Raw genomic sequence first — 16,512 nt, forward strand, 5'->3', positions numbered from 1 at the left:
ATGAATCTGTGTGATTTATTTGGATCGAACTGTTTTGTAAACAGACAAATTGCAAATTAAAGCTATAAAAATAAACTGAACTGAATTTAATATTTTAAATAATTTTGTACTTTGCCACTTTGCAGTCGTTCGTCTAATCTGATCATGCAAAATATTTCCTTTTAACAAACAGAAAGTAAAAGCATCTACCCTGAAGGCTTGGTGTTGTTTACATGACCAAAGTAAAATGTGTTGCTAGGCGACGAGGTAAATGTCAGATTTAACTGAGGTATTTGGACTTTATGTTCTGACGTCAAATATTCATAAAAGAGCCGAACAGGTGGAACCAACTAATGTAAAACAAACAATTCAGATAATTTTATCCATTCAGCTGTGATTTGGTGCTCAGGTTAAAAAACATGCAGGTTTGGTAGATTAAGGGACAGATTTTTAGTTACGTTTACTTAATTACATTAACTTAGGTAACTTTTTTAAAAATGTACTTTTAGGAGTACTTTTACTGCCTTGTACTTTTTATTTTCACTTGAGTATTTATATTATGAAGTATTTCTACTCTTGAGTAAAATACCTCCATGCCAGGCTGCATTGATGCAGTAATTTATGTAAAAGGAGACCAAAAAAGTACATTTACTTTTTATTCATCCCTTTTTCAGTAGATCAACCTTTAAACCACGTTATTTCAAATTGTTCTAATAAACTGGATATGTGTGTTTTCTTCAGTCTCTTTCTTTAAAATGAACTCAAATAAATGCTTTATATGTACATCAGTGTGTGACAAACCATATACTGCAAAATTATTTGTTTTTAATTGAACAAAGTAAATTTTGACTGATTAATTATTGACATATTCCCACACCTGTGCTGTATAATGATTTGCAGGTGTAGTGAATGAGAACAAGACTGAAAACTTTGCTTTTGGAAAATAAGAGTGAAATATTCAACAATCCCTTCAGCTTGTTTTATGGGAATGAACAGTAGGAAGGAGAGACAGAAGGTGTAGAGCTCACTCTGTCAGCATGTTGCTCTCTGTGTCGCTGCTGCTCCTGGTTTGCGGATCACAAGCCGTCCATTATTACGGCACCGTGATGACCTACTACCCAAAGGAAATGATGACCAATGGATCTCTCTTGGTAAGCTGAGACTCCCTAAAAAAAGCCCTCCAAACATTAACCTTCCTTCACACCTTTTGTTGCTAATCCTCAGGTAAACGTTCGCTACAAGCTGAGCTTCGTTGCTTGTACAGCCAACGACACGTGGAGCTGCAGTGGTAACTGTGGAAGTGAGACGGCGGACGTGGAGCTGAACGTCGTTGATGAAAGCCCGGGCGAGTGGTGCCAGAGAGAAGGCATCATGACCCGCCTGGTGTCCGGCACCGCTCCGTTTCAGCTTCAGTGAGTCCGGTTTTGGTGACGGTCGGATTGAATAATTGTCTCTTAAGTTGTACGTTTAGGTCTGACGTTGAAATTCCAGAAGTTTGAAGTTGTTTCAACCCACAACTTCTCCAGAGTTGAGATCGGGGCTTTGTGTTGGCCACACCAAACAAGTTGTCCTGAAGCCACTTTGGCTGCAAGCTAAAGGTTATTATTGCAGCAAAACAGTCCCACAACATGATGCTGCCACCCCCGTACTTCACAGATAGGATTGTACAAAGATCCCCGGTTTCCCTCCAAACGTAACGATGGTCATTATGATCAAACTGTTCCACTTCAGTGTCATCAGACACTAAGGTATCTGCAGGAGATGTTGATAAAAATGAATATATTTATCCCTCTGTGCTTTTGCAAACTAAATTCTGACTGTTGATGTTTCTTTTGGACCCATTACTTCCTCCTTGCTGAGATACAGGACAACTTCAGCTCTTTACCTTTTGATCTGAGGCCAGTCTGCACATTTTGGACCAGAACCCGTCTCCTTCCTGAGCGGTACGATGGTCGGACATTTCCATCATGTCAGCACTTCAAATAATTGTTTGGACATATTAATACAGCACCTTCAAGTCTTTGTAAATGAATCAGACTGGTGCAGCTGCACAATTATCTTCCTCATATCTTGGCTGCTTTCTTTTTACTTTCACATTGTGTCAAACATGAAAGCAGAGAGTCCCAGGTGTGGCATTCAAGTACATCCACAGGTGTGACTAACTTAAATGTCTGTCGGCCTTTCAGAAGTGTCTGAAGTGACATTATTCCCATTGTTGACAGAGATAGTAATCATTCTGTATATAAAGTCGTTTTTAGGAAAACGACTTTATAAATATCAATGAAGTCGTTCATTGATGTGGCATTTTGAAAGTTTAAATAATTTAGGTAATTCTGATTCACCTCAAACAAGAAACGTTTGGTCTGGTTGCATATTTGTGTTTTTATTCTTCTCTGGTTCCAACAGGGTAGAGTCGGTACAGGAGTGATACATAACATTTACCGAATATTTACTTGATCTCTAAACGACACAAAAGGCTCAGGAGATAGAAAATAGCATGAACAAAGCTTGTCTATGAACAAGAGGTCTCACTTTAACACAGTTTGTGGATCTGTATCTTATACATTTTTGTCTAAAAGATGTTTGTTCTTCTATAAGTAAAATAACTCGCATTAGGTCAAGTATCAAGACATTTTACTCAAGAGTTGCGATACTTCAAAATAATATTACTCAAGTAAAAGTAAAAAGTATGCTGTAATAGCAAACTAAATGTAACTAGTTACTACCCACCACTTGTGAAGTTTAAATCAAAAGTAACTGATGAAATCTCTGCACCTTCATCGATTCATGTTGACCTCAAACTCCAGCGCTCTTACAATCAGCTTCTCAATTGCTCCCCCTACAGGTTGGATGGTGGAAACTGGATAACTGGAATCATAAACAGCATCGTGTCCTGGAGAGCCGTGACTGACGTCGAGCTGAGCTTCCGGTCCGACAGCAACCAAATCAACACTTCGCCAGTGACCACCATCCTCCCAGCCCTGAGGTAAACCTGCAGGATTCAGTTTTCAGCTTTACTGAACCTTAAATGTTGCTTCTAAGTTGCAATGTGTGCATTTAAATCTCTGTGAATCTTCATTTTTGCACCAGAGTGTCAGAAACAGGAGGTCCATGAACCTTAAATTGATTCAGAAATGGCACAAAAGGGCCACACATGGGGGCATTATACAGCAAAAACGCAAAATTTTACCTTGTATTTTTAATCTACATTCTGGTGCAAACATCTTAAAACACATAAGAGAAAGCTAACTTACAAGAAATAGGGGGTTATTTTAAGTCAATTCATTCCATAGTATTGATGAAAAAGTTCTAGTTTCATCAGCAGATTATTTCAGTGAAAGCATAGGAAAAATATCTTGTTATAAGTTAAATAATTTAATACCTTTTCATCAATATTGAGGAATTATTGACTTAAAACAAGCTCATATATTTTTGTCCTAATGTTATTTGTAAGCTAATTTTGTCTTATTTCAAGTGTACTCAGATATTTGCACTAGAAACTAGATTTTGTGTTTTTGCAGTGTATGAACAGCACAAACCGTTTTTATATATTCACACAATTTGGCCGACAAGAAAGGACTTGTTACAGGAATTTAATTGTGAGTCATGTGTGTTAGAGGCTTGTTTCCAAAAAAAAGATTCAACAATGGCAGAAAAGTTCAACCAGACTCATTATAGCGTCATTACCACATTGTTTCTGAAGAGAAGATTAACACATGAATCACAGGGATGTCCTGACGAAGATAAAAGCTCAAAGAACAAGTTGGGCAGCTTTTATTAAGCGCATTACGGTGAAGGAGTCTGGGTGTGGCTGTGAAAAGTGATTTGTGGGTTTTTACTTTCAGGATTCCTTCAAACTGTCCGAGAAACATCAGCTTGTTGGCGTTTGACCCCGATGGAGACGAGGTCAGATGCAGAAACGGGATCACATCAGATTCAGAGTGCAACCCGTGCACGCCTCCGTCCGTCCTCAGCCTCTCACCTGTACGTAGCGGCTCCTAAATTCACAAAACACTCTGTGTTGTTTGGTTTTGCTTTTATTGACGCTTTCAAAATACCTCAAAAGACATGTGGGAAGAGACACATCGGGCGTAACCAAACTTTTTACCATATGGCCCAAAATTGTGGACTCAAAAGTAGCAGCGGACCCCCCAAATAAATAAGCAACAATTAAGCAAGTAAAGTAGCTCGATATTTATTGTAGATCTAAAACTTGAGAGTGTATTAGCGCCAGTTTGTATATATATAAAAAATACATTTCAGCTAAAAACTCAGAAATTTTGTGATTAATCTTAGAAATTCTCTGGAAAACTTAGAAATTTATAAAAAAAAAATTGAAATGCAGAAATTAAAAAAAAAGATTGTAGAAAATTTCTGATAATCTTAAAAATTTGATTTTTTTTCTAGTAATTTTTCTTGTTCTAGAAATTTTCTCTCAAAATTGTCATAAATTTACTATTATTACTTTAATTTTTTTTGCATGTTTGCTGTAGTAAAAAGAAAGACATCTAATTTTCAGTTCCGTTCGGGCTCAAGTGAATAAATTTATTTTCAATATTAAGAACAGGATTTGGGTGGCTTTCTTTCAAAAACATTTGTTATAATTAGCCGAGTTCAAGAGAGAATAAAAGCTGATTTGGGAGCAGCAAAGTTGGTTTTTAGTGAAAGTCTCTGGATAAACTTGGTTTTACCTTTTGCTCAAACTTGGTTATAATAAGGCAAATACTTTGTGTTGTATTTTACATTTTCCTGTGTCAGAAAATCATGTTTTACCCTGATTACAAATTAAAAGTCTCCACCTGCATTGACAGGCCAAATTTGTATCATTTTTTTAAATGCAGTTGGGGGCTGCACAAAATCAGACCAAGTCTATAAATGGCCCCTGAGCCGCACTTTGGACACCCCTGATCTAGATCACTTAGCATTGGTCTTTTCTGTCCTCTTGCAGTCTTGCAGTCTGTCATTCAGTCCAACAAACAGCAGCAACGAAGGGCCTTACGCAGTGCAGCTGGTGATGGAAGACTTCCCCAGGCAGAACATAAATCTGTTTCAACCCGACGGCTCCTTGGTGCAGAAGACGACCAACGAAGCCATCAGCAAGATACCGGTCCAGTTTGTTTGGAAAGGTCCAACACTACATTCAGATTTCAGGGTTCTACAACCATTAGGAGCCGTTTTAAAGTCAAATCTAGCATCGAGAAGTTGACCTTTTATCGTTTATGGTTGAGTTTCCAAATAGTTACATTGTTATGCTACTCAGAGACTTTTGGTGCAACTTGTGGAAAATAAATTCAGGCTTTTCATCCTTAATTATATCACCAGAGCTAAATTTCTTGCTTTCCTTTGTTGTTCCAGTGGATCCTGCTGTGCCGTCCTGCTCTGAAGGAGTCTATCTGCCCAGATTCCTCTCTCCGACTCCGGACCACGGAGCCCAGATCCTCACCACTGTCAGCCAAACAGTAGAAATCAACATCAGAGCAGAGGCCGCTCAATCCACGTAGGCAGAAGCAAAACAACAGAGGTTAGATTAGAAAACACAGCGTTTATCACCTAAAAACATCTTAATGTCTTGTTTCCAAAGGATCTCTGGCCTCCTGTTCAGCGGTCCTCATAATGTGGTGAAAAACACACAGGCATTGGGAAACTTCACCTTGACATGGACACCATCTAATTTTGAAAGTGGAGAAAGCCATCCCATCTGCTTTGTCGTCCAGTCGACGTAAGTTTTTTTTCTTCAAAAATTTGAAGGATTTGGTTTCAGATCGGATTGTTTCCGGCACATGAGGTGAGGTACGCAAGATGCAAACCAAACCCTGGACAGGACGCCAGCTCATCACAGGGTGATAAACACTAAACTCATTATGGAGTGGCCATTTAACCTGACCTCAGGATGGAGGTAGAGTGCTACAAGATCAAGGTCATGTCTCAGGGCTGATAAGGAAGCTGGATGAGCTGGTTGAGTGTCATCAACTGGAACAGTAGTTGAAGGATCCTCATCCGCTCAACAGACAGTCCCTTTCCTGACTATGGACCCTTCAATGGTTTGGGAGTGAGATGATGCAACCACAACCAAGAAGTTCAAGGTCGTGTCTCAGGGCTGATGATGAAGCAGGATAACCTGGTTGGGTGTCATCAAGTGGAACAGTAGCATGATAGACCTCTAGAGGATCCTGCAGGCAAGGCTCAGCTTCATCGTCCTCTCAACAGACAACCGACTTCCCTGTCTACAGACCCTTCACCAATGGTTCAGGAGGGAGGAATGCTGCACCCAGTACCCCCAATGTAAACCTCCAGCACATCCTGTCATGACAAGGGTCTGTGGAAGCTAGCAGAGATGATAGAGTGAATAAAAGCCATCATGTAAATTCACGCAAATTAATCTTTAGATTTGACAAATGTATGCTTTTCAAATGTGTTTATCAAAACTTTTTTAGACTTAGCTAAGTTAAAATAAAGGCACTAATTTCATAAGTGACACTAACGTACTAAATTATTTCCACAGTTCAGCTTCGTCCGTGTATCAGTCTGACCTTAGATGCGTCATTGTAAAAGTTGGGAATCGTGAGTACAGTTTATAATGTTTTAATCGATTCTTTGTTTACACTGCTAGTAAAGCTTCTGCTAATATCTTGGTCTGTTTTCAGACTCTGCACCAAGTCAACTGGTGCAAGCCACGGCTCTACCCCCAGGTACCATAGTTATCGTTTCCCAAACATCAGCAGCTCCAACGACAACAACCCACTTCACAACTACAACCGTCCCACCCACATCAACAGTCACACCAATTATAACACCACCAGTTTCCACCCAATCCCCAACGACTGCCCCTCCACCCATGGCAACAGCAATCATCCATTTCCCAACTACGACAACCCCGCTTCCAACTTCGACCACATCTGCCCCAACTACAACTACAGCTGCACCGACAACAATCACTCCACCCATGCCAACAACAACCGTCCATTTCCCAACTACAACCACATCTGCCCCAACTACAACTACAGCTGCACCGACAACGCCTCCACCTCTACCCCCACCCACAACACCAGCTGCACCAACAACAACCGTCCATTTCCCAACTACAACCACATCTGCCCCAACTACAACTACAGCTGCACCGACAACAACCACTCCACCCATGCCAACAACAACCGTCCATTTCCCAACTACAACCACATCTGCCCCAATTACAACTACAGCTGCACCGACAACGCCTCCACCTCTACCCCCACCCACAACGCCAGCTGCACCAACAACAACCGTCCATTTCCCAACTACGACCACATCTGCCCCAACAACTACAGCTCCACCGACAACAACCACTCCACCCATGCCAACAACAACCATCCATTTCCCAACTACGACCACATCTGTCCCAACTACAACTGCAGGTACAACTACAGTTGTCTCCCCAACAGCCCCACCAATCATGTCACCATCACCTCAGACCAGTGCCCCAACAACTCCGCCGCCTACAAGCACATCGGATCCAGGACCATGTAAGTATGACCAACATATGTCATGCAGTTTCACGATCAGAATCTGTATCCAGGTACAACTCAAAAAAATTGACAATCATAAAAAAGTTGGATATTTTTTGACCCCGATAGATTTTAAAGATTCATTATATGCAAACTAAAATATTTTGATGATCATGACCTACAGATAATGAAAACCCAAAGTCAAGTGTTTCAGACAATGAAAACATGTAGTAGGAAAAGGTTCACCTGTAACAGGGATATGCAAACAACCTGAAGGCAGCTATCAAAACAACCAAGTATTGAGTTTTAGAAATGAACATTATTATTTATAACCCAGATAATAAATAGAAGAAATCTGATTTTGATGGAATTAGATCACACCATGTGTAATAAATCTGTATTCCATTTTTTAAAATGTGACATTCAGTTTTTTGAGATGTTGTAAAGTATTCTAGTAAATTAAACCATTTTGTGATAGATTATTGAATGGATTCCATGTTTTTTTTTCTAGATTATGTTATTGCTTTGAATGCAAAGATCTCAACAAGACTTTCACTGGAGAATGACTACAACACAATCTTGCAACTGGTTAGTAAATTATTTGACTTTCACTTGAGCAACAACAATTGTCTTCTGCATGTTTTAAATGGTTTTAGTTATTAGTGCAGTTTGAACAAAGTTTGAATGTAAAATAGTAAAAGAAATGAAGATTTCACAAGATGTTCAGAAAAATCTATTTTACATCCAAAACTGTTCTTTTATTATTATTATTATGAATAATATTATTTTAACTGTTATTGTTTCATTGTACACTGGAAAAAAGAAGTAAATTTCACAGTTAAATGCAGGCAGCTGTAGTTACCATAAATTACAGGTAAATTTTTTTTTTTTTTTTTTCATGATTACATGTCATTGTCATTGGTAATTTTATGGTTAAAAATGTTGCTGGAATAAGTGTTTTACTGTGAAACTTAAGGAAAACAATGTTTTCCCTTAAATTAACATAAAAACAACATAAAATGAAAGTACAAATGCAAAATATGTAAATTGCTGTTATTAATTTACTTATGGCAGCTTCACATCAAGTCAAGTTTTATGAAAGCTTTTTGTCAATTTTACTGTTTATCACTGCATCTTCAGTAACTTATGTTTGTGTAACATTAATGAACAAAGACATGCTGTATGCTTGGGCAGTATTCATGCATCTGTTTGTGTGCAAAAGATGCTTAAAGTTACTTTATGGTGAAACTATGTGACAAAAACTGATGAATGGATAGTTTCTAAGGTGTAATGACGGATCCACCAGTTTGGTGAAAGAAAACTGAATAATCTGTCTAATCCAAACAGAGCTGAATCATAACGAAACCTTTTGTTTCTTTTACAGATTAAAAAAGAACTGACTGATCAAGGATTACCACAAAACATCATCGTAACCATCCGGAGAAACGGTGCACTGGAAATAACAGCTGCCCCCTAGTGGCTAAAAATATGAATGTTACTGAACTCTGCAGAAAATGGGTTTCCAGATGTTTTTATTCAGCTTCACTGTTTCATCTCCTGTCTGTATATTGTTGACTGTATTTTATTTGATGTCTATACATACATTTAGCTTATTTATAAATCACATGTGGATAGTTAGGCCCGAGCAGCTAAGGGCTGCGAAGGCCTATTGAAATTGTGCTGTAAATTATTACATTTTATTTCCGGTTGTTGAATCAATATTGAAAATGTTCTATATAGAATTTGGTAGTTTAAATGGTTTTTGTCTGTTATTTTTTTCTGTGTTTCCTAACCTGGAAGAATTTCTAATATTTGTAAAGAATGCTTGTAAACGTCTCTCATGATGTAAATAAATCAAAGACAACTATTGAGGGCAGGGAAAACTTTTCCAAGTGAGGGAGCTAAATGTTTAGGTTTGCCAGAATAAACTATTTTTACATTGACCTGTATTTACCTTGATTTTGTTTATGTGACATAGTTTTTCACCTGGATGCATTTCTTCGTAAGAGGAAAATATTTAACAAGAAAATATTCTATTACCCTCATTTTTGCTATCTCTGATATCTAAATTTAGCCTCTAACACTTAAATCAGGGTTAAAAAAAAACTAATTTCATGGTGTTGGAGAAACTTTAGAAAGTGGTTTTAATTTTGCAAGGGAAGATTTTTCTGAGTCATGTTATGAGGAAGTGGATTTTGTTTCTAAACCAACATTGAACAAAACGATTCATGCAGAAAGAAATGCATGTCAGATTTACGTAAAAACACAAAATATCTTTAAGTGCGATAGAACCTGCATCCTCTTTCTCTGTCTTCTCTAAATCTAAATAAAATGAGAATAGTTTAACCAATCGGTAGGAAAAGAATAACACAAAAACAGCTTTATTTTAATCAGATAATGTTTTGTTCTCCGACAGTGTATAAAGAAGCAATCTTCATATCTGCTTAGTGTTTAGTAAAAATCTCTGATCTTTACGTCCCAGTTCCCACAAATGTTCACACACCAGGTGATTTCCTGGTTTTACTGCGTTTACCCACATGTTTAACAGCATTCCACCGTTTCTGAGTAGAGTCCCAGTGAGGAGATAAGAAACAGAGGTGGAGAGAGGAGTATAAATGTCCTTTGTCTCTGTTGTCCCCCAGTGAAGAGACGTCGACTCCTTCACCATGTTGCTCTCCTTGTTGCTGCTGCTGCTGGTCAGCGGTTCACAAGCTTCTAATATTCTGGGCGCCATGATGACCTACTACCCAGAGGAAACCTTTGCAGACGGCTCAGTTTCAGTAAGACATGATTCTATGGCAAATATTGTATTTGGCTTTTAGAATTTGATTGTACTTAAAATCTCCTTGCTTTAAATCCGCAGGTAATCCTTCGCTACAAGCTGAATTATGATTTATGCTCACATAGTGATACATGGGTATGCAGTGGGAACTGTGGAACAGAAACCCAGACGCTCGCCTTGTCTGACGTCGAGGAAGTAAGCGGTGAATGGTGTCAGAGAGAAGGAGCGATAACTCATCTGCTCCCCAACAACACTGGATTTCAGACTGTGTGAGTCCTCCACTTTAAAAACATCACTGAGAATTAACCACATCTAAAAATTCACTTCATTATTCAGTCAATAAAGTTTTGAAAGTGAATGCTACTACTCTTAACATCATTCACTAGTAAGTAGCATCTGAGACCTTATCAATAATGTCCGCTGCAGGATGGCTAATGGAAGCTGGATCAATAACCTACAAAATGGGTATATAGTAAGGAGAGCCGTGACTGACGTTGAAGTGAGGAACCGGTCCGACATCGGAAAACCCAACACATCCCCACAGACCACCATCCTCCCTGCTCTGAGGTACGACGTGACGGATGGATGCTTCACTAAACCCAGGAAATATGGATGTTTGTACATGAATGATACAGGCATTTCTCAAAAGATAGACAATGCACACAGCATTTAATTTTGGGGAAACGTGCTTTTTCTAAGTTTTTATTACATTTGGCAAAACTTTGCACTATTCCTAATTACCAATGGAAAAGCCCTAATTAGGATTGAAATGTTTTTATTTTTTCATTTCTAACAATTTGCATGACTTCACTGGTATTTTTCAAAGATTATCTTTCACAATTAGCACCATGGATCTTGGTGGGGGTCTTTACCATCACCCTCATTCTCCACAGATCCTCTGGTTTAAACTCTGCAAAACTGTTTCTGCAGCTTTATAGTAAAATCATTTTTAATCAATCGTGCAGATCAGTCGGCAATTTTAAGTGTCTGGGCTACATGACAAATACTCTACCAACTGAGCCATAAATTTAGGTTTGTGATGTTAATATGGATGCTTTTTCTCTCCCAGAATTCCTTCAAACTGTGCAAAAAACATAGATTTATTGGCCTTTGACCCCGATGGAGACGAAGTGAGATGCAGATATGGAAACACATCAGATTCAGAGTGCGACCCGTGTACACCGCCGTCTGTCCTCAGCGTCTCATCTGTAAGTAACAAGGTCACATTTGTAGCTGGAGAATTTTAATAATCTTTTAATAATTTTACACATTTTTTTATTTTAAAATAACATTTTCTCTTACTTTCATTGAGCAATGAAAGTCATTTGATCTGGAAACTAACATTTTCTTTACCTGTTGATATTACAAACCTTTAATAAAAGTTTTTTTTGATCTTTAAACCAAAATAAATGTGTTAAAAAACAAGCATCACTTTAGATGTTTTATCTGTTGTTTGCTTTTGATGTTTTCAATCAAATTTAGGTTGGCATTGGGTAAACAGTTCCTACAAAACCTAAAAGTATAATTAAGTTTTCCTGCAGCATGTTATTTTTCACTTTAATTCATTTTTTACAGAGTGATTTTGTAGCTTATGGATATGAAAAGTTGTAAACTTAAGACCATGACATTAATTTAACAGTCAAGCAACATCACCACTAGAGAAATGTAGGCAGATCTTTACATTTTAATGATAGACATACACTTAAAAAATATATCTCTATATGTAGCAGTGATAAACAGTAAAAATGACAACATCTGTAAACTATAAAACAATTTAACACTGTTGGCTTGATGTCAGGTTGCCGTAAATGAAATAGTCGGTGAAAACATTAGTGTTTGTTTGGTTTGTTACAGTCATTTGTTGGGTTTTTTCACATTTAACCATAAAATCACCAGTGACTTTAAGGTGACTTTTTCTTTCTAACCATGAAAGTAAAAATGTTTTACTATATTTATTATGTTTGTGTATAATGACTAGATATGTAATTATAGTTTTAAAAAAGTACAAAAACACTGGAAAAATGCACAGCTAATTATTGATCATATTTAAACCTCGATGTGACAATACACTAGAGCTTTATAAAGGTTATAAATGAATAAAAACCTCTGTGTGTATAGAATGTCCTGGTATTAAATCAGAGTTTTACAAATGTAGACAACATAGGTGTGAGTGGAGAACTGTTTAATTATGACACGTTGAAATAACAACCATAAAATATGAAGTTTTTTCTCATGTGTTTGTCTCCTTTCTGTCTCGTTGTAGAACTGTTCTCTGTCATTCAGCCCCACCTACAGCAACTCTGAGCTTCCATACGCCGTCCAGTTGGTGATCGAGGATTTTCCCACCCAGGACATAAATTTGATTCAAACTGACGGATCACAGGAGGTGAAAACTACCAATGACGCCATCAGCAAAATACCTCTACAGTTTGTTTTGAAAGGTACGAGCCCACACTGACGGCGTCTTGTTTTACAGCCATGAAATGGATCCAATACCTTAACATCTTCTCAAATAGACATTTAGTACAGGGAATTAAATGTTTACAATGTAGCCAAGAACAATTTAAAGTAAGATTTAAAACAAGAGCTGATGCAAGTGTTGAGCTGAAAAGGGTTAAACATTAATTTTCCAAATTAGCATTTTAATTCCCTCATATAGAGAAAGAATGTAATTTTTGTCAGACGTTCTTGACACCTCGGCTCAGTCTCTTTCTTTCTTTTGTACCTCCAGTGGGTCCACCGGTGCCGTCCTGTGCAGAAGGCGACTATCTGCCCAGATTTCTGTCTCCAACTCCAGAACACAGAGCTCAGCTCTACGCCCCCGTTGGTCAGACTCTGGTAATCAGCATCAGCGCTGAGGCGACTCAGTCTAAGTAAGAGAAATCAAAACACGTTAAATTCTAGTCCACTGATGTATGTTTCAACAGAATAAACCTGGTTATCCTGCAAAGAGTCACTTTACGTAAATGTAGACGTTTTGCTGCTTAGGCTTTGCTTTCTTCAAAGTGACTTTGTCTTCTTTAACAGCTGCAGGTTACTGACAAGACATGCAAATCACTCAACCCGAAAACGAAGGCCTTCTTTTCTTTTACCAAGTTTTATTCTGGGGAAACTTACATAAAGAAACGGCAAAGTCTAATTATGAATCAACTGCATCTCAGCAGCAACCTGAAGTTGCTTCTAAATATTGACCTGCATTGGCTTTTCCTCCAAACTTTCAGTCTGTCGTTCATGAAAGTTATAAAACTTGTCAAACTGGAGTCCAGCTTGATGAGTCAGGAATTTGGTTTTATCTGTTGGGGTCACAGACGCATGAATGTTTACAAAAACACAAGAAAAACATACGATAGTCTGTCCTGGACAAAGCATGAGAAAACCACCGTGAAGGAGACTCACCTGACTCTGCAGATCATTTAGATAGTAATCTGATAAAAACTGATCCTAACCAATCTGTCTGTTTTCTGTTAAAAGCATCACCGGCCTCCTGTACAGCGGACCTCACAACGCGGTGAAGACTTCATCAGGATCGGGAAACTTCTCTCTGGCCTGGACGCCGTCTGCCAGTGAGGATGGACAGAGTCACCCCATCTGTTTTGTTGTCCAGGCAAAGTCAGTGTCTCTTCTGATGTTACTTTTACTTTGACTGATGTAATATCAACCAGTGCTGTACATGTGTCCAGTGCTGCTGTTAGAGTAAAGTTTCTTGGGTTCTTGAAAATCAGCTAATTTATCAGTGCATTTTCACATTTAACAGAGCAAACAACTTTACAAAAAGATTTTCCACTTTCACTGCAAAAACACAAAATCTTACCAAGTATTTTTGATCCATTTTCTAGTTCAAATATCTAGTATGCTTGAAATAAGACAAAACTAATTTATAAGTAACTTTTCAGCCAAATGTAGGAGCTTTATTTAAGTCACTAATTTCTTAGCATTGATGAAAAAGATCTAGTTCCCGGGGTCTTTCTGCGTGGAGTTTGCATGTTCTCCCTGTGCATGGTGGGTTCTCTCCGGGTACTCTGGCTTCTTCCCACAGTCCAAAAACATGACTGTCAGCTTAATTGGTTTCTCTAAATTCTCCTTAGATGTGTGTGTGGTTGTTTGTCCTGTCTGTCTCCAGGGTGTACCCCGTCTCTCGCCTGAAATGTCTCGCTGGAGACAGGCCCCAGCAGCCTGCTGACCCCACTAGGGACAAGGGTTTAAAGAAAATGGATGGATGATAAAAATTCATGACTTCTACAAGTGCAAATGCAATAGAACAATTTAGTTTTCTCACACTCTAAAATAGATTAACTTATTTTGTTCCCTTAGTAGCTGTTCACAGTTAATTAACTGTGAATTAATTCCACAGTTATTCAAACACTTGGTTGCACTCTGACCTCCGGTGTGTTATCGTGACGGTTGGAAACAGTGAGTAGATTTCTCCGTTCATGTTTTAAAGTTAATTAGTGGTTTTCTTCAATCCCAAGGTTAAAACAAAACTGATTTTCTATTTGCAGGCCCAACAACTACAACTACACCAAACCTCGCCGTATCAATCGCAACCCCAACCATTCTCCAAACTACTGCTACTACAACTACACCAACCTCCCCTGTAGTTTTCACAAACCAAACGACTCTGCCAACCACCGTAGCTCCACCAACAACTACTACAACTACAACCACCGTAGCTCCACCAACAACTACTACAACTACAACTACACCAACCTTCTCTGTGGTATCCGCAAATCAAACAACTCTGCCAACCACCGTAGCTCCACCTACAACTACGACAACTACAACCACTGTAGCTCCACCTACAACTACAACTACACCAACTTTCCCTGTAGTACCCCTAAACCAAACAACTCTGCAAACCACCATAGCTCCACCAACAACTACTACAACTACACCAACCTTCCCTGTGGTATCCGCAAATCAAACAACTCTGCCAACCACCGTAGCTCCACCAACAACTACAACAACTACAACCACCGTAGCTCCACCAACAACTACAACAACTACAACCACCGTAGCTCCACCAACAACTACAACAACTACAACCACCGTAGCTCCACCAACAACTACAACAACTACAACCACCGTAGCTCCACCAACAACCACTACAACTACACCAACCTCCACCACTGTGGCTTCAACCGTAGCAAACGTAACAACCTCTGCTCCAGGACCTCGTAAGTCGGGCGTTTGCAGCTTCTGCCGCAAAGTTAACTATATTTTACTGGCCCAGATCATAAAGTTGTTTCTTTCTGTTTCTAGAATATGTTATCGCTCTGAACATGAAGATCTCTACCACGCTGTCGATGGCGGACAATTCTGATTACATCTTAGCTCTGGTCAGTAACCCTGTTGACTACAAATGATAAGGAAGCAGTTTCAGCCGAACAGGTTGAGCTGATTTTCACGTCTTGGTCGTCTTCCTCCTCTGAACCTGTGTGTATCTTTGCATCTTGACATGAGCAGCTCATGCCAACTGGGAGATGACTGGAATTTTTTAGACGCAGTTTCGATTGAGCTAAATCAGGCAATCAGTCATGGTAACAACCTGTCTTTTCTTCTGCAGATTAAAAGCAAACTGATTGAGAAAGGGCTGCCTTCAAACATAAGTCTTCGCCTCCTGAGCAGCAGCCTGGTGGTCGTCACAACATCGAGCCCCTAGAGGAACATCACAAAGAACTAACTGATCGCTATATATATTCAGAAGACATAAATATCTTTTTTATGTGTGATTTTTTAAAAAATCTTTTTGTGTTTTTAAAACCCATCAGTCAACCTGTTTAATTTCTAGGTATAAGAAAATATAATGATATTACTCCGCATGTAGACATGACTGAGAATGTTTTGGTAATTTTTTTTATAAATTGAGGATTTAAAAAAAAAAAAAGTATTTATATGGCATAAAATGTGAGTTAACTTTTGTTTCTGAAACACCATTGAAACCAGGTAAATATATCAATATGTTTCCACATGTACATGAATATCTGAGGTTATTTTTGATAATTTTCTAAAGAATAAAGGATTTTAAAAGAATTGATTATATTTTGTCTGCAGCATTCAGTGCAATGTTCAATGTAGCGTTCAATGTTGAAGTTTTTTTAATGCAATGTGGATTTTATATTATTATAGCTTGCGCATGTAGTGCCATTATTGTTTAAAGTAGCAGATTTTTCATGAAAACATAATGGAAATGTGTTTGTAGTAATTCAGATATAGACAGCTTTAGGGAATATTTGGGGATTTCTACGATCGACCTTTTAGTTTCCAGTATAT

At 38.4% G+C, this 16,512-nt stretch overlaps 2 protein-coding genes across 3 annotated transcripts; both read left to right on the plus strand.

The window, feature by feature from the left end:
* Nucleotides 1-1,002: 1,002 nt before the first annotated feature.
* On the plus strand, nucleotides 1,003-9,403 carry LOC106919229 (uncharacterized). The gene is made up of 11 exons (XM_088015263.1): nucleotides 1,003-1,130; nucleotides 1,204-1,391; nucleotides 2,825-2,965; nucleotides 3,825-3,963; nucleotides 4,928-5,105; nucleotides 5,335-5,476; nucleotides 5,561-5,698; nucleotides 6,482-6,540; nucleotides 6,624-7,478; nucleotides 7,972-8,048; nucleotides 8,845-9,403. The coding sequence occupies exons 1-11, from the start codon at nucleotides 1,017-1,019 to the stop codon at nucleotides 8,935-8,937; spliced, it is 2,124 nt and encodes a 707-aa protein (XP_087871389.1). The 5' UTR covers nucleotides 1,003-1,016; the 3' UTR covers nucleotides 8,938-9,403.
* A 647-nt stretch (nucleotides 9,404-10,050) lies between these two features.
* LOC148154182 (uncharacterized) lies at nucleotides 10,051-16,272 on the plus strand. 2 transcript variants are annotated; one of them, XM_088015264.1, is made up of 11 exons: nucleotides 10,051-10,240; nucleotides 10,324-10,511; nucleotides 10,669-10,809; nucleotides 11,312-11,450; nucleotides 12,506-12,683; nucleotides 12,974-13,115; nucleotides 13,714-13,851; nucleotides 14,594-14,652; nucleotides 14,742-15,416; nucleotides 15,502-15,578; nucleotides 15,806-16,272. In XM_088015264.1, the coding sequence occupies exons 1-11, from the start codon at nucleotides 10,127-10,129 to the stop codon at nucleotides 15,899-15,901; spliced, it is 1,947 nt and encodes a 648-aa protein (XP_087871390.1). In that variant the 5' UTR covers nucleotides 10,051-10,126; the 3' UTR covers nucleotides 15,902-16,272. The 2 variants fall into 2 exon arrangements, with proteins under 2 accessions (XP_087871390.1, XP_087871391.1); XM_088015265.1 differs by lacking the exon at nucleotides 10,051-10,240 and having other exon boundaries at nucleotides 10,378-10,509.
* Nucleotides 16,273-16,512: the final 240 nt, after the last annotated feature.

Source organism: Poecilia mexicana, unplaced genomic scaffold (genome assembly GCF_051168715.1).
Source record: "Poecilia mexicana isolate PSO_F unplaced genomic scaffold, ASM5116871v1 scaffold_18, whole genome shotgun sequence".
Classification (NCBI taxonomy): domain Eukaryota; kingdom Metazoa; phylum Chordata; class Actinopteri; order Cyprinodontiformes; family Poeciliidae; genus Poecilia; species Poecilia mexicana.

Excerpts from the sequence above, each read along its gene's own strand:
- LOC106919229 (XM_088015263.1), top strand. The coding sequence starts at position 1,017 with ATGTTGCTCTCTGTGTCGCTGCTGCTCCTGGTTTGCGGATCACAAGCC. Across the intron at positions 3,964-4,927 it reads CCGTCCTCAGCCTCTCACCT|TCTTGCAGTCTGTCATTCAG; the intron begins GTACGTAGCGGC and ends GTCCTCTTGCAG. Across the intron at positions 5,106-5,334 it reads GGTCCAGTTTGTTTGGAAAG|TGGATCCTGCTGTGCCGTCC; the intron begins GTCCAACACTAC and ends TTGTTGTTCCAG.
- LOC148154182 (XM_088015264.1), top strand. The coding sequence starts at position 10,127 with ATGTTGCTCTCCTTGTTGCTGCTGCTGCTGGTCAGCGGTTCACAAGCT. Across the intron at positions 10,512-10,668 it reads AACACTGGATTTCAGACTGT|GATGGCTAATGGAAGCTGGA; the intron begins GTGAGTCCTCCA and ends TGTCCGCTGCAG. Across the intron at positions 13,852-14,593 it reads TGTTTTGTTGTCCAGGCAAA|TTATTCAAACACTTGGTTGC; the intron begins GTCAGTGTCTCT and ends TTAATTCCACAG.